The sequence below is a fragment of the Petaurus breviceps genome, unplaced genomic scaffold (genome assembly GCF_028583685.1).
Source record: "Petaurus breviceps papuanus isolate PSGF00001 unplaced genomic scaffold, PetGlider_PUasm1.0 218, whole genome shotgun sequence".
Classification (NCBI taxonomy): domain Eukaryota; kingdom Metazoa; phylum Chordata; class Mammalia; order Diprotodontia; family Petauridae; genus Petaurus; species Petaurus breviceps.
The window spans coordinates 4295500-4318608 of record NW_027185872.1 but is presented as its reverse complement, the minus strand read 5'-3'; the positions used below and the strand labels follow the sequence as shown (position 1 = coordinate 4318608).

The 23109-nt window shown below is 49.6% G+C and overlaps 1 protein-coding gene across 1 annotated transcript in view; it reads right to left on the bottom strand.

Moving 5' to 3' along the window:
* Nucleotides 1–23109, bottom strand: part of ETV1 (ETS variant transcription factor 1) — a 91456-nt gene that overhangs the window by 33048 nt on the left and 35299 nt on the right. Inside the window, exons 3-5 of the mRNA XM_069094440.1 lie at nucleotides 15972–16101; nucleotides 14973–15161; nucleotides 10441–10688 (exon numbers count right to left, since the gene is read on the bottom strand). Coding sequence (XP_068950541.1) covers nucleotides 10441–10688; nucleotides 14973–15161; nucleotides 15972–16101 — 567 coding nt within the window. The remainder of the gene's footprint in view (nucleotides 1–10440; nucleotides 10689–14972; nucleotides 15162–15971; nucleotides 16102–23109) is intronic.

Here is a 23109-nt window from a genome sequence, read left to right as displayed (position 1 = left end):
TCCGGGAGGCCGGCTGCCTGTGGGTTTTCCCTTCCCTTTCAGACTCCATTTTCTGAATGAAGCTTCGGGCAGAGCTGATCCCATTCATAGACAGCTGCGTTTCCAGGGCTCGGGAGCGGCCGATTGGCTCAAGGAGCCTCGGGCTGTGCGTTACAGACTTCAGATGCAGCCGCCGTCCAAGGGACCCCGGTTAATGCACCGGGAGGAAACCCAGACGGGGCTCCCAATCCTCAGATCCAATCAGTGGCCCGGCCGCTTACTGTAACTGGAGATTGAGACGGTATTGAAGCATTTCTTGGAAAACAGGGAGCTGGTGCACTTGGGGCCCGGGAGATGATGAAGCAGGCCAGGAAGCTGGTGCCTTCCCAGCTGACCAGCACAGAGGGGCACCCTGATCTCGAGCTGGAAAGCTCTTTGTGCATGGCAGAGGGAGGGAGCAGGAACGGTGCTGGGTGTTCTGGTGGACCAGGGCTTCCTAGCCCAACTGTCTTTAGGCTGTAGGGTTTGGATGGGGAGAGAAATGAGGTGCCTGCCGTGATCCTGGAATGGAATCCATGTGTGCACAAGGCTGGGGGGCCACGGAGAGCAGGAGCCAAGGCTGGACCTTGGAGAGGCAGGAGTTCAGCCTAGCTAGACAGAACTTGGGCAGGGTCAGAAGGAAGAGTCCACCTGCCCAGGGAAACCTTCACCGACAACCCACAAACATCCTTCTGGTTCCTTCTCCAAAGACACAGTTGCTGTGTGTGATCAGCCTTGGAATCAGGGCAAGTGACAGGGCCGAGATGGCAAAGACAGAGACAGGGTGGAGGGCCAGGCTCCAAGGAACCAAAGCACATTTCCTGACTTTCTGAGAAACAAAATCCTTGTTTTCCAGCCTCTCTCTTCTCTGGGCCGTCTGCCCACGAAGCTTCCCTGGCCCCTGGCCCTCGGTGGACATTTAGGGCCTTCAAGAGCCCGGCTCCCAGGGCTCCTGCCAGCCTTGGGGCCCATCACCCGCCTTCCATGTATTCCAGAAGAGCAGGACCACTGGGGGGCGGGGGGGGGGGCTGTGCTGAGGTAGCCCCACCTTGGGTGTCACTCCCTCCCTTTGGAGCCCCCAATTCACCCAAAGACTCAGCTCGGGGGCCACGCCCCACCTTCAGAGCTCCCTGGGCCCCTCCCTCCTGGACCCTTACCCTTATTTACTTATCTGGCCACCACCACCCTCATCTGAACCACTATGACCCAATGTTACCGATGCAGAAACTAAGGCAGAGACATGTTCAGTGATGTGCTCAGGGTGCTCTGAGCTCAGGTCTTCCTGCCTCTGTCTAGCACCATGCACTGGGAAGTTGAGCTACCCCAGAGTCTAAGCTCCCTGAGGGCAAGAACTGTTTTGTTTCTTGTTGCTTAGTCCCCAGAGCAAGGGCTGAATGTAGGTGGCACTTAATAAGAGCTCCTGGAACGGACTGGAATCACTTGTCCTGTCTCTCCATCCCAACCACCCACAGTCCCTGGCCAGTCTTGAACCATCAGGATACCACGACTGCTGCCAGTCTACATCTTTAAGTGTTTCTAAGAAGGCTTTCAGGAAGGGTGAGTGTGGCCAGACAGGTCGGTCAGTCAGTCAGCCAGTCAACAAGCATTTAGGGCTACCATGTGCCAGGCACCCTGCTGAGTGCTGACAAAACAAAGAAAGGCAGAGATAGAGCTCCTGTTCTAAAGGAACTCTACATCTGCAGACGAAATGTCCAGTGGAAGACAGTCTGAGTGAGGAGGTGGAGGTGAGAGTGGAAGGTCCAAGCTCTTTTGGAGGAAATCGAACAAAAGTAGGCTTGAGGAAAATGGTTATTTATTCAGTCCTATTCATACCCTGGCCCCTCCCCCAGCCCCGACATGTGGAAAATCAGGCTGGCTGAGAAAACAGTGGGAAATCAGCAGGGATGGCCAGGAGACAGGGAGAACTTCACCAGAGAAGATAAGGAGGGTGGGAAATCCCATCCCCTAGGTTCTTCATGGTCTAAGCCAAGCAACTTTAACCTAGGGCCCTAAGCTTGTTGGGTTTTTGTTTTTAAATATTTTTAATAGAATTGATTTCCTTTGTAATCCTGTATACTTTATTTTTAACCATGAGAAGGGGGCCAGAGGTCTCCCCAGGCTGCCCCAGCAGTCCTTGACACAAACAAGGCTAAAGGCCCCCGTCATTGAGGCTTAGAAGAGGAGGTGGGCAATCTGATGTCTGGTGGCCATCAAGGTCCTAGGATCAGCATTCCTACTTCCTCTCTAATGAACCCATGAATCTCTGGGACTTTCAAGCTTACTCTCAGGAATATCTGTAATTTTTACAAAAGGGTTCAAGGAAGTCTGCGTAGAAATAATGCAACCCAACTAAGCAAAGGGAGTCCACCAAATATCCCTACATGGAGTGTTTCCTAATGGGACAGGTTTCAGAACATCCTCTCCAACAAGAATCCAGGATTGGAAGGAGGAGAAACCTGCTGATATGAAAGACCTCCTGGGCTTCCCTCACCCTGGTCAAGGGCGGTGCCACCAAAACCAAGGAGATTTACAACAAGAATTCATGGTAAAAACTCACCCCTTAGAAGCACCCAGCAGCCCAGATAGGGCTACATGTCACAGATGTGACAGCAGAATGGCACTGGTGACCCAGGGGCCTGGATGCTCTGAGTAAGGGCTCCAGGGAGGCCCAAGAGGTCAGTCAGTCAGTCAGTCAACCAGTGTAGGAAATGCTTACTCTATACTAGACAGAAGCTAAGAGTGCTAAGTCCAATGTGAAGGGGCTCAGAGCCTCTGGAGAGCTCTGGCTGGCAGTGCCAGGCAGGTAACAAGTAGAAACAGGTGTTCCCCCTTGGTCAGGGAAGGGGAAAGAGAAGGGCACTGTCAATCACCTAGCCCTGCCTCCCTCCCTCCTCCACCTACTGCTGCAGTGAGGTGCCCAATTCTATGGGCACCCACAGGGCAGCCAGCTGCTCTGAGGGAGACAAGGCTACATGAGTATTCACTGTGGTGCTGCCAAATTAGAAGGGGCAGCACCTTCTCTGGTCCCTGGCTCCCATCTATTGTGTCAGCTGAAGGTCGGCCAGAGTACCAGTGCCCACCTACCTTTGCCACTCGGTGGCTGAGTGACCTTAGGCAAATCACTCCCTAGTCCAGGCCTCAGTTTACCCACCTGTAAAATAAGAAGGCCCCTGAAGCACCTTCCTTACTGGAAAGAACTGAGCTGGATGTCAGAGGACCAGGTTCTAATTTCAAATCTTCCATTTACTGCCTATATGACTTTGAACTCAACTTCCCCCTGACTCAGTTTCTTCATCTCTAAGAAGAAAGGGCTGGACCATGTGGCCTATAAGACCCCTCCCAACTCCAAATCCATAGTCCTGTACTGAAGGGCCAACAGACTGCACAGAACTTCGTCAGCTTGGGAAGGCATGAGGTGGAGATTGTGGCCATGTGAGGAGCCCAGTACAGGAATGGCAGGTGAAGGGTAGAGGGCTTACCAGACTAGAAATTCTGCTGCATAAAAAACAATATCTTCCACAAAAAGCTCTCGGTGAAGCCTCAGAGTCCTGTCTCCATTCTCAGTCATTTGACATGGGGAAGTCCCATGGGGAAGCACTCTCTGTACCTACTGTGCACTAGGTGCCAGGGTTGCAAAGACAAAGTCATATAGGCCTGCCTTCAAAGAGCTTAGCCTGAAGTTCTTCCAGAGGTAAGTCTGGACTAGACCCAATGATTCAGAAAACCATTTATTCTTTCTTCCCCCAAGTATTTAAATGAAAATATGAATGCTGTCATCCAAACAAAGCAAGGGAAAATGCTAAAAAAATATAATAACCACACATAAAAAGACCTGACATGATGATGAGCCTGCACTCCTTACTGAGGCCAAGGATGCCCCCTAACCTCGGGCAGCGTCGCCATGCTACAGGAGAAGAAGGAGTATGAGCTGGAGGCCCACAGGGAAGCAGCTGCCTGAGCACCTCAACTGAGCCTGGACTGATGCTGCCTCTGCCATCCCTCCCCAGTGCCAGCTCCCATCTTGGCTGGCACCCGTGGCAGTTTGCCAATGCGATCTCCAACTTTCATCATAAACCCTCAATTGCTGCTGAGAGGGGTCGTCTTCTCTTGGAGCCAAGGAACAAGGACAAGACTTCCAGAGGAGCCCAGATGCCACGGGACAGAACATTCTCATCAGAGTGAGCTAGGGGCTGGACTGGAGAGCAGAAGCCTGGGCTTGAACCTCAAGCCTGACATTCACAACCTGTGTGATCTGGGAAAGCCGCCTCAGCACTGTGGGCCTCAGTTTCCTGATCTGAAAACCAAGTCAGCTGGGCTCACAGACTCCTTCCAGCTTTATCACCTGTCACTCCCTGGCCTGATGATTTACCTCAGGCAGCTAGGGGCCACAGTGGGCAGACAGCTGGGTCTGGAGTCAGGAAGACCGGAGTTCAACTCCAACCTCAGACATCTGTTAATGGTGTGACCCTGGAAAAGTCACTTAACCCTACTTGCCTTAGTTACTTATTTGAAAAATAAACCTGAGAAGGAAATGGCAAACCAAGGTGCCAAGAAAACCCTAAAAGGGATCAGGAACAGTGGCCTATGGCCAAAAGCAACTAGACAATGATTATTTACCTGATCGAAGCTGGCCTCAAGCTTCTGGATGGAGTGAGGGTTTGTTTTCTAAAGATTTATGCAAACTCCAGAGACAATTTTAGTTGCCTGTTAGTCTGACTCATTGTCTATAAACAAATAAATCACTCTCCTGTGCTATTCCACAGAAGGGTGGAAACAAATCTTGTCCCGGCCCCCACCCTTCGTGTTCCAAGTGACAGGACTTGTCTTTACAGCTCCAAAGTCTGCAAAGCTCTTTCATGTTCATCACTCAGTCCATCAACTCGCCTTTGCTAAGCCCCTACTGTATGCTTGGCACCTAATACAGCATCTTGTGCTCAGCTGATTAATGCAAAGAGACCTCAGGCTAGGCAAAAAGGCTAAGGAAAATTTCCATCAGTCCCCTCCTACCTGCTTTCCTAACACCTGCCTCTCCTCTCATTGCCTCTCCCCATTTTACCTTCTATCTGCCTGGGGCCCCTGCTCTGATGACTACTCCACTCTAGACTGGATCTCCTAGGGAGGTGGCTAGACCCTTCCCCTCCTCACATAGAACCCTATGCTCCCTCTTGCTGCCCCAATGAGCCCAAGGCCCCAAAGTCTCAAACTAGGGAAGGACAAGGGGGAGAAGTTGTGTGGCCCCAGGAAAAGGCAGGAATTCTGCAGAATGAGGACAGGTATGTTTGGGCAGGTACTGCAGGGATGGAAGGGGAAGGCCAGGCTGAGAGGCAGAGCATTCTAGGCAAGGGGCAAAGACCGGAGAGAAAGTCCTTTGTGTGGGGAAAGCCCCAGAACACAGAGCCTTGCAAGGCAGGAAAGAGCCAGGTCATAAGGGCACTGGATGCATGCATCTGACCCTAGGGGCAGTGGGGAGCTGTGGGCCCTTGTGGAGCATACTTCGGGGACATTCCTCTGACAGTTAAGTGGAGAAGGAAGTGGACTCGGGCACTGAGGCAGGGAGGCAAGGTTGGAGGCTGACACAGTGATCCGAAAGCAAGGTTAGGCACGTGAGTGCTTGTGTGAGACACAGGACCAGCTATGGGAGATGTTGGGGGAGGGAGGAGATAGACCCCAGACGATACATCTGACAGGACAGAGAGCAGACGGCAAAGGGAGGAGTCTGGGTGATGTAGAGGTGGCCCACTCAGGGCACAGGGAGGACAGGGGTGCCCTCGTTAGAGATAGAGAAGTTTAGAAGAGGGGTAAAGATCCCAAATTCTGATTTGGACACGTCAGGTCTTAGATCCCCATGGGACACCCAGTTGGAAATGTTGAACAGGTGTCTGATGATGGGACGGGAACTCAGGAGAGAGTCAAGGAATGGACAAGAGGAAGAGCTGAGACCCATGGGAGCTGGCGGTTACTGGGACAGAACTTTCAGGAGAGAAGGCAGAGCCTTGTTGTACCCCCTGGGGGAAGTGGTGCGTACAGAGGATGATGCAGCAAAGGAGACAGAATGAGCAGTGGGGCAGGGAGGGGGAGGCCCCAGGAGCACAGGAATCTGTCCCAGAATAGCTGTCTGTGACCCAGGGACACCGGCCTCCAAGCGGCTCCTCACACACACCGCCAGCCTCACACAACCCTCATCTCTTTCTCTGACGTCCTTCACATCTCACTAAAACCCACTGCCTGCCTGAAGCCTGTCCCAGCCCCTTTCTCTTAGTGTCCCCCATAAGGGGTGATCTCAGTTTCCCCTGACTCCATCCTATTCATGGCTGTTTGGATGCATCTCCCATGTTAGACTGTAAGCACACTGAGGACAAGAGCTGTCCTTTGTCTTTCTTCAGTGTCTCCGACAGCTAGCACAGTGCTGTGAAGCACATAGTTGGTGCCTAATAAATGTTCGCTGGCTTGCTGACTCAGTTTCTGTAACTGGGAAACCATGATTCTCCCTTTCCCATTGAGACCAAGTTCATTGGCCGTTAATGTGGGGCTTTTACTCACTCTCTTAAATATTCCACATTCTTTTAGCAGCCAGGCTTAACTCATGGGGCACCTGCTGCCTTCCCAAGCAGAGGAAAGGTCATGTGCCACTATGCTCTGTCTTTTTCCTCTTCCCAAGTCCCTTATGTGTCCATGATGTTCGCGGGCCTGGAAACCACAACAAGATGCTCTTTCCATATTGCTTATGGAGCCTTTCTGGTAGGGCCCTGCAACCCCCAGCATGAGGTTTTCCCAATGCTATCTCCTCAGCATCCATAGGTGACACCAGGAATCATGGGGCTTCCTAAGGCTGTATTTAATGTACTCTCCGCCAGGATGGAAAAAAAAAATGATGATTTCTAGAGAACAGATGGCAGCAAGACAAACTATCTGTGGATCACAGTTGTTGACGGCCATTTTACAGTGTATTCAGATGTGTGAACTTAAATGCAGCCCTTCTGTGGCCAGTAAAGTACACTTCGATACCCACAGAATAATTGTTCATAACCTCGGGCTGCACCATCACTACACTTAAAATGTTTGCCTTCAAAAGACATGACTTGATTATTATGGTGCTAAAGGGAATCTGTGTGATGATCCTTGCAAGGGGCCAGAAGGAGTGTCCAGGGGCATAGGCACAGCCCCTCCTCAGATGCTAGAGATAATCCAGAGGAAAGATTACCAGGGGTTCCTAAACCAGGGTCAGTGAACTGGCTTTACTGGCACGACTGTTGTTGTTATTCTGATAATTAGACTTTACTATAATTGGTTTCCTTTGAAATCTAATTTTAATTCATTTAAAAACATGATTCTGAGGACTTCACCATAGTACTAAGAGGGTCCACAAACCACACACACACACAGAGACACACACACACACACACACACACAGACACAGATACCATAAAGGTGAAGATGCCTGGCTTAGAGCACAAACTACCAGCTGCTCTGCCATCACCAGGCTACCGAAGCTGAGTTCTTGCCTTTACCAAGTAGGAGGCAATCCTCCCAGATCACTTCTCTCCCTGAGGGAGCATGGTGCCTGGGAGAGAGTGCTGGGTTTTAAGTTGGAGGGGCTGGATTGGAATCCTGACTGTGTCTCTTACTACCTGTGGGCAGCAAGAGTCTGCCCAGCTCTGGCTTCAAACCCTTTCAAAGGTAAATTGAAGAGCTGGGTTAGATGCCCTAGAAGGTCCCATTCAGCCCTGAACAACTATGGTTCTCTGCCAGGCCTTCCTCATCAAGGCCAACATTTGAGGACTCTTTCTCTTTGGTCCTGACCAGTGACTTCATGGGAACAATCAGTCTAACGATGAGAAAGCAGAAGGACTTCCCAGGGCTAGTGGTGTTCCCTCTCCTGGGATGTCTACAAGAAAAGGTCAGATGACCATTGATATGTAGAGGCCAATTTTGTTTGGATATTGGTTAAATAAGGAGACCACTGAGGTCTAACCCACAAGGTATGATTCCATAGGGACATTAGCAACTAGAGAGGTAGGAGGTATTCAAGAAAAGAGTAAAGTGAAAAGTCCTCTAGAAATTCTACAAATGGGGTGGCCAGGTGGCTCAGCAAGTAAGAGCACCAGCTCCAGTGTCAGGATGACCTGGGGATCAAGTCTGAGCTGACAGACTCAGCACCACACCCAGAAATAACTGGCCGTGTAACCTTGAGCAAGTTACTTAACCCTGATTGCTTTAAAAAAAAATTCTACAAGCAAAACTTAATACAATTTTATTTTTCTTTCCCATAAAAGAAATCCAAGGGATTGCTTCTGCTCTCTATCTGTGTGTGTGTCTATCTGTCTCTCTCTCCCCCTACTCTCTCTCTCTCTCTCTCTCTCTCTCTCTCTCCCCTAATTATATAACCTATCAAATAATCAAATCAAATAATCAAATAAAAGGATCAAATAATCCTGGATAAAGGAAGTTGTGATTTTTGTTCTGCTTTTCCAGGTACGATTTTCATCATCCTGACTCCCTCCTTGCAGGACAACAGACAGGTAGGATTATTGCTAATATTATTCAGTTCAAACTATCTTGTGTTTAATGACTTGACAGAGAGCTGCATATACGTTCTGATACATGCATGTGTATAAATAAAGCCCCGCCATCAGAATATAATCCCATGGTGGGCAGGGGTTCTTTCACTCTTGGGTACTCCTCACAACCCCAGTACCTTCCTTGGGACATAAGAAGTATAGAGACATTTTGTGATTGACTGCTGGATTGATATCAGAGATGGGGCCCAAGAAGGTTAAGTGATTTCCCAAAGGTGTACAGTCAGTTTGGAGACAAAAGCTGACCTAGAGCTGGCATGGTGCACGGGACCAGGTGCCTTCAGAGGCACACCAGTCTAAGTCTTGTCTCTTCTCTTACAGAGGAAGAAACTGAGGCTTCTTCACTGAATCTCATGTTGTCCAATTCAATGCAATTCAACAGATACTTTGAAGTACTTACTGAGTCCTGTAACACACCATGGTAGATTCAGGGCCCAGCCAAACAATGCCAGCTCCCTCTGTGGGAGGCCATGAAATGAGGTGTCTCCTATGAGGGGAGGGAGACCACTGCCCATGAGAGGGGATGAATGAAGGCTTGCTGGAGGAAGGGACATTTGAGCTGAGCTGAAGGAAGAGAAGGCCACTAAGAAGGGGAGATTAGGAACAAATACACTCCAAGAGGCTGGACCAGGGCAGAAGAGTCAACAACCCTTCAACCAAGCAACATTCATTAAATGATGTGCAAAACCGTATGGACTGGGCAGGAGACCTACCAGCACACTTTGGGGCCAACGCCTCGAAGATGCGACCCACACACACCCCACACTCATGCATACATATACTGCATACACACATACATGTGACAGCTATGTGTATGCGTGTGTATATTCATATATACTGTGTGCACATACACAAGCTTTCTCATCGACATGCTTCCTCATCATCTCTAAAGGTAGGTTTGGTATTTTTTTGCCATTGATAAGCATTATTTACTTTCCTTTCCAGACACCATTTCAAGCATCAACAGAGAACACAACCTTAACTCCTCAGAGAAGCCACAAGAGTCCTAAGCAAGGTTTGGAGGCCACTCCCAAGAGCCCCCCGGGCTGCACCCAACACTGAGCCATTTCAGTGGCAAGATCGGAGACGCACCCAAAACAACCATGCACAACAAGAAAAGCTGCCCTTTGGAGCCCACTGTAGGGTCACTCTTCCCCCCTTGTCTCCACTTTACATATGATCAAAGTAAGGCTTTCAAAGTGGATAGGACTTACTCAAGGTCACACTTTTAGTATGGAGCTGGACACACTCAGTGATGGCTTCTGACCCTCAGCATGTCCCAGAGGGGACTCTAGGTTCTGTGCCAGGGGAGTGTCCACACTAAGCCAGAAGAGGACCCAGTGATAACCCGGAGCGTTTCTCATTAGACAAGGTGCTGAGCTATATTCCAGAAGGGCAATTATCAGAACGAGCCATCGAGAGATTTGGGGGGCATTTTGTACCTAGGGGTCCAAGGGTCATAGTCTGCATGGGTGGAGAGAATACACCACAGTGGCAAAGCCATGGGTCTCCTGAAGTAAGAGAGGAGAGGGGCACTGCAAAGACCAAGAGACTGGGCACTAGGGACCTGGCTTTGAATCCTGCTACCTCTATGACCCTGGGCAAGTCACACATCTCTGGGCCTCAATTTGTTCAAATGTATAAAGAAAGTATTAGACTGGCTGATCTTGAAAGTTCCTTGTGATTCTACAATCCCATGGTCTATAAAGTGCAAAGCTGGGAGGAACATTTTATATACTATCTATGTACATAGGAAAAACGCAGTAATTCAATCTAGGCCATGAGCAATGGCCGTCATTCAAGTGATGGTCACACATGGGCTGTCAAGGTAAAAAGAGCGGCTTACCTGAGTCGTAGGCAAAGTCTCTAGGTTCCTGTTTAATCATCAGAGGTGGGGGGAAGTTGGGGTTGGCTGCACTGCCCACCAGGGTGGTGTGTTCATAAACCGGATCATGGTACTCTTGCTTAAAACCTTGGGGCGGGAAGGGGATGTTTGGCTCAGACATCTGGCGTTGGTACATTGGACGTCCTTCCCTCGGCATTGTAGGCAAAGGTGGAAAGGAATTACAAGGCTCAGAAAGCTGGCGTCGAAATCTAGGGCAAAAGGCAGAGTACACTGAGACCACTGGGCACTGGATTCAGGAGTGCATTTGGTCAGGGTGGTTCTGGGATCAATCCCACACGCATCGTGCCTCTCACCTAAGGAGAGGCAGGAGGGAGCCAAGTCAAGGAAAACTGACCAATGGACAAACCCAAGTCCATTCATTTGAGTGAGCACCTGCGAGGGGTCAGACAAGGTGCCTGGGGACACAAAAGTGCCTAGGGCCACTTCCATTTAACTGGGAGAATCAACAGGAATGGAGGAAAGTCAAGGATTACAAAGTTGTACAAAGCCAATTCAAAATAATGATGCCTTTCACCAGCTTCTCGCCTCCTGTGGTGCAGGTTGGGTCCCATGCGGGGAATGCCTTCCCTCCTCTCCTCTGCTTCTTGGAATCCCCAGGCTCAATTCAAGGGCACTCTGATAGGACAGCCTCCTTCCCCATCTCTTCCCCTCTCTGGTGTCTTTACTTACTGGGGCCCCACAGCAGAGAGAAAATGCTGCTGGAAGGCAGGGCCAGTCTGTATCTCAATCCCCTAACACAGTGGCCCACACCTAGCAGGTGTTCAATAAAGGTTCACTGAGTGGAACTGAAAGCGCTAGCAACAAGAAATGGAAAGATCAAGAAGGATCTTGGGGCAAAAACAAATGGCCTTGTAGAGACCACTGATGAAGGGAGTGAGTTACCCAAACCCTGCTGCCCGAGAGCTCAGCACTGAAACAGCTCTGTGTGGGAAATGGCCCCTGCAGGAATCTGTTTGCTTGACTTTACTCACATTTGTTACAAAGGTTTTATTCTTATTTTGTTTTGTTTTCCTCCCAATGGTGGGTAAAGGCAAAAAGGAAAGAAAATATATTTTTATTGATTTGGAAAAATTATTTTTTAAAAAAGAAGGCAAGTTTCTTATGCATAGGGAAAGCTCCATTCAGTATATCTGTATTCCATGACAGTGGCTGGAATTCAATAAGTGTTTAATAAGTGCTGCTTTAAGAATAACCCACAAGTGTTTGGAAATATTAACAAGCAGTAAGAAGAAAAAAAAAGGTCCCACATTTGAAAGAAATTTAAATTAAATAAACCTCTACTAAAATACACCTGTGACTATTATTTCAGAAGCTAGCATGGCCACCCCACTGAGTCAAATGGAAATCTGAGGAAAGGCAAGAAAGGGTAAGGTTAGAGAATCCGTGTTTAAAAGGGAACTCCTTTGGGGTGGCTAGGTGGCACAGTAGAGCACCAGCTCTGGAGTCAGGAGGATCTGAGTTCAAATCTGGCCTTAGACACTTAACACTTATTAGCCCTGTGACCTTGGGCAAGTCACTTAATTGCTATGATTTCCTCCTCCAAAAAAAAAAAAAAGGCAAAAAATCAAAAAACAACACTTACTAGCTGTGTGACCTTTGGCAAGTCACTGAACCCCAAATGCCCTGCCTTCCCCCCTCCAAAAAGCAGAAAATAAACTTATAAAAATAAAAGGAAACTCCTTCTTGTCACCCTGAGTGCCCTGGCAGAAGAGGCCTTCGCATTCTACCTACACCCAGCAAAACGACCTAAGGGTTTCCATGATGTCCCCACAGCTGGGTTCAGTGACACATCTTGAGCTTCCCTGATCTCCTTTATTTCACTGGGCCCCAATAGATGATGGAATCATAAAGAATTGTCAAGGAGAGAATGAGAAAACGGCAATAGTTAGTCAGAGAAAAGCCCCAATTCAGGAGTGAAGGTTCAGAGGGAGGGCGGCATCCTGCTTGTGAGGAATGATTTCTACAGAACTGAGCTGCGGGTGTTTTGCAAGAAGAGCTGATTCATGTTGGTACTATGGGGCTCTCCATTTCTCCACCTGAAACACACACATTCTGGTAGAGATGGAGGTTTGGGCTGTCAGGGCTGCTTTCTCCAGAGAAACAAATGAGAGCAGAAGAGGCCACAGGCCCTCGAGCTCCCTGACCAAGACTAACTATGGAAGGAAAGCACAGGCTCCATGGACCCTTGTACCAGCTTGAGGAGTCCAAAGCAGGCCAGGCAGGTCTCCAGCTCTGGGAGGCACCACAGGGCTAGGGAAATGAGCCAGGGTGCTCGCCCAAGTAAAGGAGGCAGAGTGCTGGCTGGCAGACCACTGAGCATGCCCAAAGTCAGGTGGGGGGCCTGCTTGGGGACACAGCTCCTCAAAGAGGGGCTGCTTCCAGACCATCTTTGCCACTTACAAGCAAGAGGTTGTGCTTTCTGCCCTGGCTCTCCCGAGAGCCCTCCAAGCAGACATCCGGCCTCAGAGATTGGCAGCTGGTGCCGGCCTCCACACGCAGGGAGGGGGCCAAGGGAAAGGACCCGCACCTACCCTGGTGGTTCCGGGCCGGCTGTTCCCAGTCTCAAATACTCAATTTCAAGTAGAGATACTAAAATGAGCTTGGCGAAGAGGCCGTCGCTGACGGGCCTCGAGCCTGCTCGGCAAACCGTGTGACCAGGAGGCTCTCCCGCGGTGGGGACACTCAGAGCCCATCTTTCCATACCACTTTGTGGCTTGGAGCAGACTCCAGGGCAGGTGATGTAATTATCGCAATGCCCCAATTAGAGATGGATACGGGGGAAGACAAGGATGAAGGCCCTGGAAACGGGCGCCGTGGCCACGAATTCCAATCCCACGCTTCCTGCCTGACCCAGGATCTGAGCCTCCCCAGGAGGCAGAGATGTGGGCCCTCTAAGGAGCCTGCAGAGGCAGAACCATCCAGAGTCAATCAAGATGATGGCGATGCTGGCAATGGCTGACTTTACATCTGGTCCTCGCAACGACCCTAAGACACAGGTGTTATCATTGTCCCAGTTTTCCAGATAAGGAAACCGAGGCAGGCAGAGGTGAAGTAACTTGCCTGGAGTCATTCAGCAGACACACAGAAGTGCCGAGACTTGAATCCAGGGCATCTGGCCAAGTCCAGGGCACCTCCCAGTCTCTGGAGCAGGACCGAATCCCGGGCTCCCAGACTCCCAGAGGCTGGTCTGTCTAACCAAGCCAGCCCCTCTCCTAGGATGGGCCGGCCTGGGCGGGCAGCAGGGAGCCTGCCCAACAGTCATCACGCCCCACTCAGAGGAGCTGCTCAGGGGACTGCGCTGACTGGACATTCTGGCCAAGCTGTCCTGGGCCTGCTGTCCCCACTGGGGGAAGAAATAAACAGTGACCACCAAGAGACAAGATGGACAGCAGAGACCAGAGGGCCACCGTTCATTCCTGTATCACCATTCTCTGCCATGATCTACTGCCGAGAGCAAAAGCTTCTCCAGGGCAAGACTGCTGGTTCTTATGTATCTGTATCCCCCGCACGGTGTTGGGCTCATTGGGAGAGCTTAATCATGTTAATGAATGGCACTGAGGCTGGGCTTGGAGGAAGGAAGCAAGCAAGCAATGAGCAAACCCTAATTAAGGGCTAATTATGAGCCAGGCCCTGGGCTAAGGGTCCCCTTACATTCCAAGGACAGAGACAGCAGTCCAGCAACTTCCTGTGGACAAGTCCTACATAGAGGAGACCAGAGGTGATCGCAGAGGGGCTGGTATGAACACTGGACGGGGCAAGGGCACATCAGGAAAGCTTTCCTGGAGAACAAGGAGTCTGAACTGAGTCTTAAAGGAAGTCGGGGCAGCAAAGAGGCAGAGGCCTAGAGGTGGGAGACGGATTTCTGTGTGGAAGGGAGCCCTGTATTCCAATTCTGCCTTTATTTATGAGCTATGTGAACTTGTCATTAACTGCTCTGACCCTCAGTCCTTCCCCTAAGCTGAGAGGTGGATGGATGCAGTGTTCACAGGACATAATCTCAGCCCTGTAATGTGCTTAGATGCAGACAGAGACCTAGGACTGCATGTACACCCCCAGGCACAGATGAAGAGAAGTGTAGACACACATTAAACAGTTTAACAAGGCAATGCAAACGATAGATGGAATCATTCAATTTTAGAGCAGAGAAAAACCCATTTTAAAAATATTTCTTACTTGAAAAAAAAAAAGAAAAGAAAAAAATAAAGTTAATTTTGACTAGAATTGGAAGTAATTCCTTCCCAAGAGCCTTGTGACTATGGTACAGCGAGGTCATTTCTGAAGACACACTCCCCTGCCCATGGCCAACAAGCCATGTCCTTGGCTAGCATGCAGAATTAGGAAAGCTTAGGGGGAGCCTGCTGATGAGGCCCTCCCCTTCTCTGTCTCCCACCACCTCCCACCATCCCTGAGCCACCAAACAGGGCTATGAATGCCGAGAACTTCTGTGCATGAAGCCTTCAGGCCACTGTTACCTGTGGTCCATTGGGTAGCTGTTGTCCTGGATGGGTTGGGATGGCGGGAGATGAGCAGGGAAGGCCCGATCGGGCTTCGGGGTGTGGGCTGCATTCGGGGAAGCATGATGCAGGGGAGACACAGGAGTGCTGGACGGCGTTGGGGGGTTGGAGGGCCTCATTCCCACTTGTGGCTTCTGATCATAGGCACTAGTGGGGAACACATGAGAGAGAGTCTTGGTTTCTCTGCATCAAGAAAGGACATGCTTCTACTGGAGGGAGAAAAGTCAGTCTTCCTGATGCTAAGGGCCCACTAAAGAGACAGCAGGGGGCCTTTCTTTGAGGCCCCAATCCCTCCACCCTGGCACCAAGAACAAAACTTCACAAAAAACAAATGAAATATCTCTACTAGGTCCATGGATCACATTCTACTGAGGGCTTGGAAGGGTATTGTGGGCAGGGGATAATGTGGGCTGGAGATCATTTAACATTATCTTACAAAGGGGGTATATGTGTGTGCATATGCATTTACGTGTGTGAGTGTGTGTGTGTGTGTGTGCATGTGAGTGTGTGTGAGTGTATGTGTGAGAGTGTGTGTGTGAGTGAATATGTTAGAGTGTGAGTGTATATGTGAGAGTGTGTCAATATGTGTGAGTGTATATGTGAGTGTGTGTGTGAGTGTGTGTGTGCATGAGTGTATATGTTAGAGTGTGTGTGTATGTGAGTGTATGTGTGAGAGTGTGTGTGAGTGTATATGTTAGAGTGTGTGAGTGTGTGTGTATATGTGAGAGTGAGTGTGTGTGAGTGTATATGTGAGTGTGTGTGTGTGTGTGTGTGTGTGTGTGTGTGTGTGTGTGTAAATATGACAGCTTCCAGCTGTGCCTAGAAGGACTGGCCTGGAGGTCCCAAGGAGGGGAACAAGTGCTCTGCTCCATGCATGCCCTTGCACCCGCAGTTTCTGGGCTGCCCGTGGCGGTGGCTCAGCCCTCTGTCCCCAGCCTGGCTGGCCGCGCCCCTTACCTGACATTGTAGAGGCACTTCTCTCCATAGCTGAATTTAAAGGGCTGCTCGTGGCTGCAGGCCGAGCCCAGCTCCGAACACGGGCTGTGCGGCTCCTTCTTGATCTTCAAGGGGAGGCCGTGAAAAGCCACTGGGGGGAAAGAGCAAACAGACAGAGACAGAAGGCAAATGTGGTTAAGCTGGGCTCAAAACCACACCCCTCAGTGCATCCCTCCACTTGGGCAAGGTGTCATCCACATGGGAAAGCTGATGCTTGGGCAGATAGAAGAAAATGGAGACAGACAGGAGGGAGAGAAAGACAGCAAGACAGGCTGAGACAGAGAGAGACAGGGAGATAGAGACAGACACAAAGAGAGAGAGACAGAGAAAGACAGAGAGAAAGAGAGACAGATGGACAGAGAAAGAGAGGAGGGAGGGAAAGGATAGAGAGGCAGAGACAGAGAGAGACAGAGAGAGTCAGAGAGAGACAGAGAAAGAGAGAAGGAGGGGGAAAGAGAGGGAGGGAAAGGAATGAGAGAAAGACACAGAGACAGACAGAGAGAAGGAGGGAGGGGGAAAGAGAGGGAGGGAAAGGAAAGAAAGAAAGACACACAGAGAGACAGAGAGACAGAGAGAGAGAAGGAGGAAGGGGTAAAGAGAGGGAGGGAAAGGAAAGAGAGAAGGACAGGGGAAGTAAGAGGAGGGTGGAAGAATGAATAGAGGGAGAGAAAGGGAGAGAGAAAGGGAGGGAGAAAGCAAGGGAGAGAAGGAGGGAGGGAGGGGAGGGAGAGATTTCTTTGGAAGTTAACGGAAGAAATGAACCCTCTTCAATCTAGTCTAATCTATCACCACTTTTCTCGCTCAAGTGAATGATGGCTGGGTCCTATCTCCTCGCTCCTGAGAAGGCAGCCGCCCTCCCAGAGGTGCTGGCATCCCCACAGTAAACAGTGTTACAAGCTGGACACTCCACTTACTTTCCAGGAAGAAAAACCCTCCTAGAAAATGTCACAAGTAGCTTGTGGTTGACAATATGACAGTTCATTTAAGACATTACAATTTTAAGTATAAGTGAGTAATTAATTTCTTAAATAGGATCAAAGTTGAACATATCGAAACTTGTCTCCGGTAGATATAAAATTGCCAGTTTATTCTGAAGTCTCAGAGCATTTCTCAGTAATACCTGATGCATCTCAGCATTCAAAGGGTGCAAACTGCTTTCCAGACACTGGCCCACTGGGGCTTGCCCATCCTTGGGAAGAGGAGGGCCAGAGTCATCGTCATTTCCAAATGAGGAACCTCTGGAAGGCGCCATTCCTTGCCCAGGGACCCACAGCTGGTCAGTGCCTGAAGCAGGATTAGAACCCGGGAGTTTCTACTTCAAGTGCAGCCCACTCTCTCCTGAGCAAGCCCACCTTCAAGACACCATACACACTGTCACTCTGTAGGGACCCGCTGTGGGCATCAACCTCCTTTCAAAGAAAACGAAGCATTTATCCAGGATGACTACAATGCACTAGGAATCCCCTTACGTCAGCAAAGAAGAAGCAAGTTCCATTATGAGTCTGCTAGATGAAATCTAATTTATGGACAAGTTCATTAAGAAGTTCTCAGGCTCTGTTAAATTTCCAATATGGCCCTAAGGGCACCATTTTTACCCAAGTATAAGCACAAGTTAAACATTTTAAGGCACTAATTGAATAAAATATCAGGATTCTCTTTAAGTTAGTGGTAGACCAATGAACAGCATCCACAGGAAGGATGGACATATGGAACAGATGCTGGAAAGTGTGGGCACGGCCAGCCCCAGGCTCCTTGGGATGCCCCAGGGTACCCAGAGAAAATCGTCACAATCAGTTAACCAATTTGGATTTATTAATTAAATGCCTACTGTGCCAGTCACTGAGGATGCAAAAAGAAGAACACAGACCTTGGCCTCAAGGAGCTTAAAGTCAGATTGGGAAAACAAGAAACAATTAGAAATAAAGTGAGTAATAAACTGGATGAATAGGAAGTGACTGAAGGGGGCAGGCACTGGGATGAAGAGGGTCTTGGTAAGGCTTCCTGGAGGGGGGGTGTTAGCTGGAACCTGAAGGAAGCTGGGGAGCTCGGTGGTCAGAGTGGAGAGAGCACGTTCCAGGTCCGGGCATAGCCAGAGAGAACGGCCAGAGGACAGAGATGTAGGGTCCTGCTTGTACAACAGCCAGGAGGTGCCAGGGCTAGGAAACATTCTTCCTGACCCTCTGCTGGAGGATTAGCCTGGGGCAGGCTCTTCCACATGCACTCTGGAGTCTAAACATGCTAGACTTCCTTCTCCTAAACAGAAATGAGAGCAAACATTGATCGAGCACTTCCTCCAGGCACAGCCGTGTAGTGGGAGGCTGCGGGACTCCTAACATCTCCAGAGAATGGGCAGAGGCCCAGAAGGGTCCACTGTTTCACACACCTATGCCACTGGTGTGTCCAGTCTGACAATCATTCCCCTGAACGGCCACTTAGCGTCATTAATCAAATCAGGAACGCAAATTAGTCTATGTACATATATAGAGATATACATACATGCATATATATGTATGTATGTATATATATATATATATATATGACACACAGTACAATTTTAATGTTTCCAGTTGGACTCTCTCTCTTCCCTGGTACCAATTCTCTAGAATGAGAATTTTTAAACTTATTTGGGCAGGGGGAGGGGGGAGCTTTACAGTCAACAATGAACCCAAACATTTCATTGTCACATTGGAGTTCTTTCTGGTACTTAGTCTTCAGTAGGAGATGGCCCTGGGAAAGGCACTGCATGTACAGCCTGGGCTGAGGCCAGGGGGTGAGGGTAGGGTGCGAATAGTGGATGGACAGGACTTAGGTGCAAAGCTCAGCCCCATCGCTGTCCATATAACTGATGTATGGAGAACATTTTGAAAACCTTAAAGCATCAGTTACATCAGCCTTAGTTGTAGTTTTGTCATCATTATGGTTTACCAATGTGATCTTGGATACTTATAGGAAACATGGCACAATAGAGAAAGAGAAGAATGGAGAATAGAGAAGGGGGAGAGGAGGAAGAAGAGGGAAGAGAAGGGGAGAGAGGAGAGAGAAGAAAGAAAGGGGAAAGAGAAAGAAGAGAAGGGAGGGAGGAGAGGGGAGAGAGAGAACAGCTGGACTGGAAGAAGGCATGCGTTCCAATCTGCCTCTCACCCTTGGCTGCCATGTCTTCCAAGGTAGGAGAGGATTAGTCTCTGAGCTTTCATCTCCTTCTCCGTCTAGGACATGAGGGTCTTTCTGAGTCTGTTTCCTTGAGTGCGTAATGAGCTGAATTCCCTACTTGGCCCTCAAAGGCCAGTCTAGCTCTAGCCCTCTACTGTCTTTAGCCTCAGTTTCCTGGGGTGGATGAGGAGGGGGGTAGAAACAAAGACTCTGACATTGGGTTTCCTGGGTCCTCTAACCTCTTAAGGCCTCGGTTTCCTCGTTTAGAGAAAGAAGGACTCTAAATAGAGGCCCCTTAAATCCCAAATGCTCCATTCCTCTGATCTTATGAATTCCAAGCCTAGCTCCACTTCTCCACCTGACTCTGTGCCCACTTGGCCGCATTGGAAGGAGGGCAGGTTGACCCCCTAGTTCCCTCCCAGCATCCGGCGGCTCTGGGCCTGTGACCCCAGGGGTCCTGGCCAGCCCTCTGCCCCCTCTCCTTCCAGCAGGCCTAAGCAGCAGCTGACAACAGGCACTTGTCCAGCTTGTGAGCAGGACTATGAGGGAGAACAGCACATTCATTTCCTACAATTTGCTTTACCTTCCCACATGGAGTTGGTGCATGTAAAAGGCTGTTAAGTACTAAATTATTCCTTATCAAATCACCATCATCTGGAGTCATGATCAACACTAATTAAATTACTTCTCCAAGCCGGCTCCAGGCTGCTGCTGCTGGGCTGTGAGAGATGCCTGCCTCTCTGCTCCCCATGACTGGTGAAAGGCCGCAGGCCCCAGGCCTTGGGGGTTTCCTCTGCAGGACAGCCTTTCCTTTCCCCTCTCAGTGGCAGGGGGTCAAGCGGGCCAACGTTCCCATTTCCTGTGCCTAGAGAGATGCTCGATTCTGCCTTCCACAGCCACAGCTCACCAAACAGATCCCCACCCTCCTCTCAGACACATCTTCCAAGCCAACCTTTGTCATCTATAAGGCCTCCACGAGGGTGTATTTTAGGGAAAAGGAGCCCTCGAGTAGCCTTTTCCCTCTGATGTCTGTTTGACCTTTCCAGCCACAACTTAGAGCTGACTAATGATTACTGGTTATTCTAATCGTCTGCCAAGCCCGAAAAAAGTCACACCGTCAGATGAGCCACATCTACCTTCCGAGTTCGCTAGGGGCCACAGCTTTCCTTTTAGAAGCATTTTCTAAAGCTTTGTGATAGTTCACATACCCTCATTTTCACATTTTGAAATGATGAAGCCTGCGCAAGGCTCCCTTCTTCCTGGAACACAAAGATCTGCTCAACTTTCCAAGTTAAAATAGCCTCGCACCCAACCCCAAGCCCGGCTGATGGGAGAAGCAGAATGAGAAGCAGCCTTCAGGCCAGACTGTACACAAAGCTAACGAATGGAGAATGAAGCCCACAGAAAATATGATCCTAGCCAGTGCTGGCAGTCAGAGGCCACCTCTATCGGCAAAGGGAAACCGGGTCGTGCAGCTTAGCCCCGGCTGTCTCATTCTGGTCCTGGGGAATGATAATCAGCAAATCCACAAACCAACATTTTGGTTTTCTTCTACTGTGAAAGGAAAATCACTTCATTAATTAAAAGACGAACCAGCAATGAAATCTGCCTGAATCTGCATCCCTGCTGTGAACACAAGGCATGAAATTCAAGCATCCAGGAGTTCGCCTGCCTTCACTCCTGAGCTCTGGGGACAGGGACCACCTCCTATATTTCCAGCGACTCTAGAAATCTAATCAGGGGAGCTCTGGGGACGGCCAAAGCCCTCCCCCCAGGAGCAGCCTCTAGCCAGGGCCTATATCCTGATGGTCACTCAAGTACTTGGGATTTCTTTTTTGTGGCTGCTGTGGGAAGTCGTCCCCTTAGTGCAGGTTGCACTCCATTTATAACTTACACTCTTTCCAACAGCTCAGAGATGGAAATGTCTGAACATCCCCCCGCCCCGTGGCGACAATCAGAGCTGGCATTTATCTAACGCATTACGGGCCTTATTTCACTCGCTCCCCAGGACCACGTGCAAGGCAGGTCTTAAATCTTCACTTCACACATGAAGAAAGCCATGCTAGGTGGCTTGGTCAGAGGCACAGAACCAGTGACGAAGGCAGCATTTGAATTCAGACCTTCCCACCTCCACGCCCAGGGCTCTTCCTACCCTGCCACCCTAGCGATGAGACTGTAAGGCCATCTTCATCCAGTATAACTCGCTCACAAACCAGGGCTGGAGGCAGAGCCCTAGACAGCCAAGATCAGAAAAGTCTCTGGTCCAACTCCAAGGCTCCGGCTTCCCGCCTGCTTCTGCATCTCAGCGCCTTCATCCATAACACGGGAGTCTTGCTGCCAGTCTTCCTGTGCTGTCAGAGCCCAGGGGCCTGTGTCAGGTGCATGGCCCCTGGTCAGCTCCAGAGTGCTAGAAATGGGGAAGCTAGGGTCCAGGCTTTCTGGGTACTTAGACTTAAGTCGCTAAACTGATAACAAATGCGTTCATCCCTTTTCCTCTTCTTTCTGCATAACTTTGTTTTCCTTAAGTATTTTCCAATAATGTGTTTGATCATTAAAAGAATTTTAAAATTATCCTTCCTATATTCCACTAACGGGGGAAGTCTATTCAAGAGAGGAAAAAAGGAAGTGAAGTTCCTTTTTGGAAGTGTTTTTGTTAGCTTAAAAGCTCATGTGTCTACAGAGCTTCACAGATTACAAGCACTTTGCCTTGGAACAAGCCAGAGGCAGGGAGGACACAGATGAGCTGCAATTCACACACAGGGAAACTGAGTCCCAAAGAAGAGAATAACTGCCCAAGGGCAGACAGTGAATCAGTGGCACTGCCACAGCTTGAACCCAGTGCCCTGGGGGGGAAACATGGTGCAGATTCTGTTCAGTGACTGAAGGCCCATTGTCTCCTTGGCCAAGGGGAGGGGAACATGTTGGCCAGTTGTCTCTGCTTTGCTCTTTCACTGCGGGTCCCTTGGAACTCCCTCGAGTCCAGCAGAGCGGTCAGCACAGGTCAGCACAAGACAATGGAACGGGAAGCCCCTCACAAGAACCACATCTCTGAAGGAGTCTCCTGAGGACAGGAGACGTCCACCTCCCTGCCTTCAAATTACAGGCTGAGGAGTGAGGAAGAAACAAAGATTTCTAAAACCCTTTCCTTAGACTATCCACTCCAGACTGGGGGAGAGGGAGGTAGGGTGGGTGTGGAGAACAGAACTCCTCCCTCCTTCTAGGTACAGGTGAGAGCTGAGCTTATCAACACCAAACAGCAGGTGCTGGTCTTCTAAGCATTGACTGACTCCAAGGGCCAAGGGAGCTCTGCCTTACTATTCTCCCAAGAACCTTTCTTTCAGATAGGCTTCTTATAGGAACCTGTGCTACAATAATACTAAGAAAAGGCCCTGGAAACACAACCAAGTCCTTTGGGCTTCCAGGTTCAAGACCTGGTCCTTCTACTGCCCAGATATCTGACCTCAAACAAGTCACTCAACTAACTGCTTTGGGCTTCAGCTGGGGTCAGAATCCATTGGCTCTAAGGGATGTTCCAGCTCAAGGGCCCTTGAGCGAATGATTCCAATGGCCCGGAATCAGGGCTAATCATTCTTTTTCCCCTTGCTTTTTTTTTTCAGTCATGTGAGACAAAATGAAGGAGAGGTCCAATGGTTTTCTAACCTGGAAGCCACAGTAACTTTGTGACTTTGGTCAGGGTTTCTTCATTTAAAAATACACAAATTAGCTGATTTTAAAGATGAGATAGAGGGAAGGTTCTTGGCTTGCAAAGGGCCCAGAGAATGGAGCTGTTATACAAACAGCCAGAGTCTATGCAGGATGAATGCATCCAGATTAAAGGGGAAAAAGCCTTCCCCTTAAGCGAATATCACTTCAATTTCAGGTGATGAATGGATTGAAATGACCTCAATTAGTGTTCACTTAGATGGCAGAAGCAGAGGCGGAGGCCTGA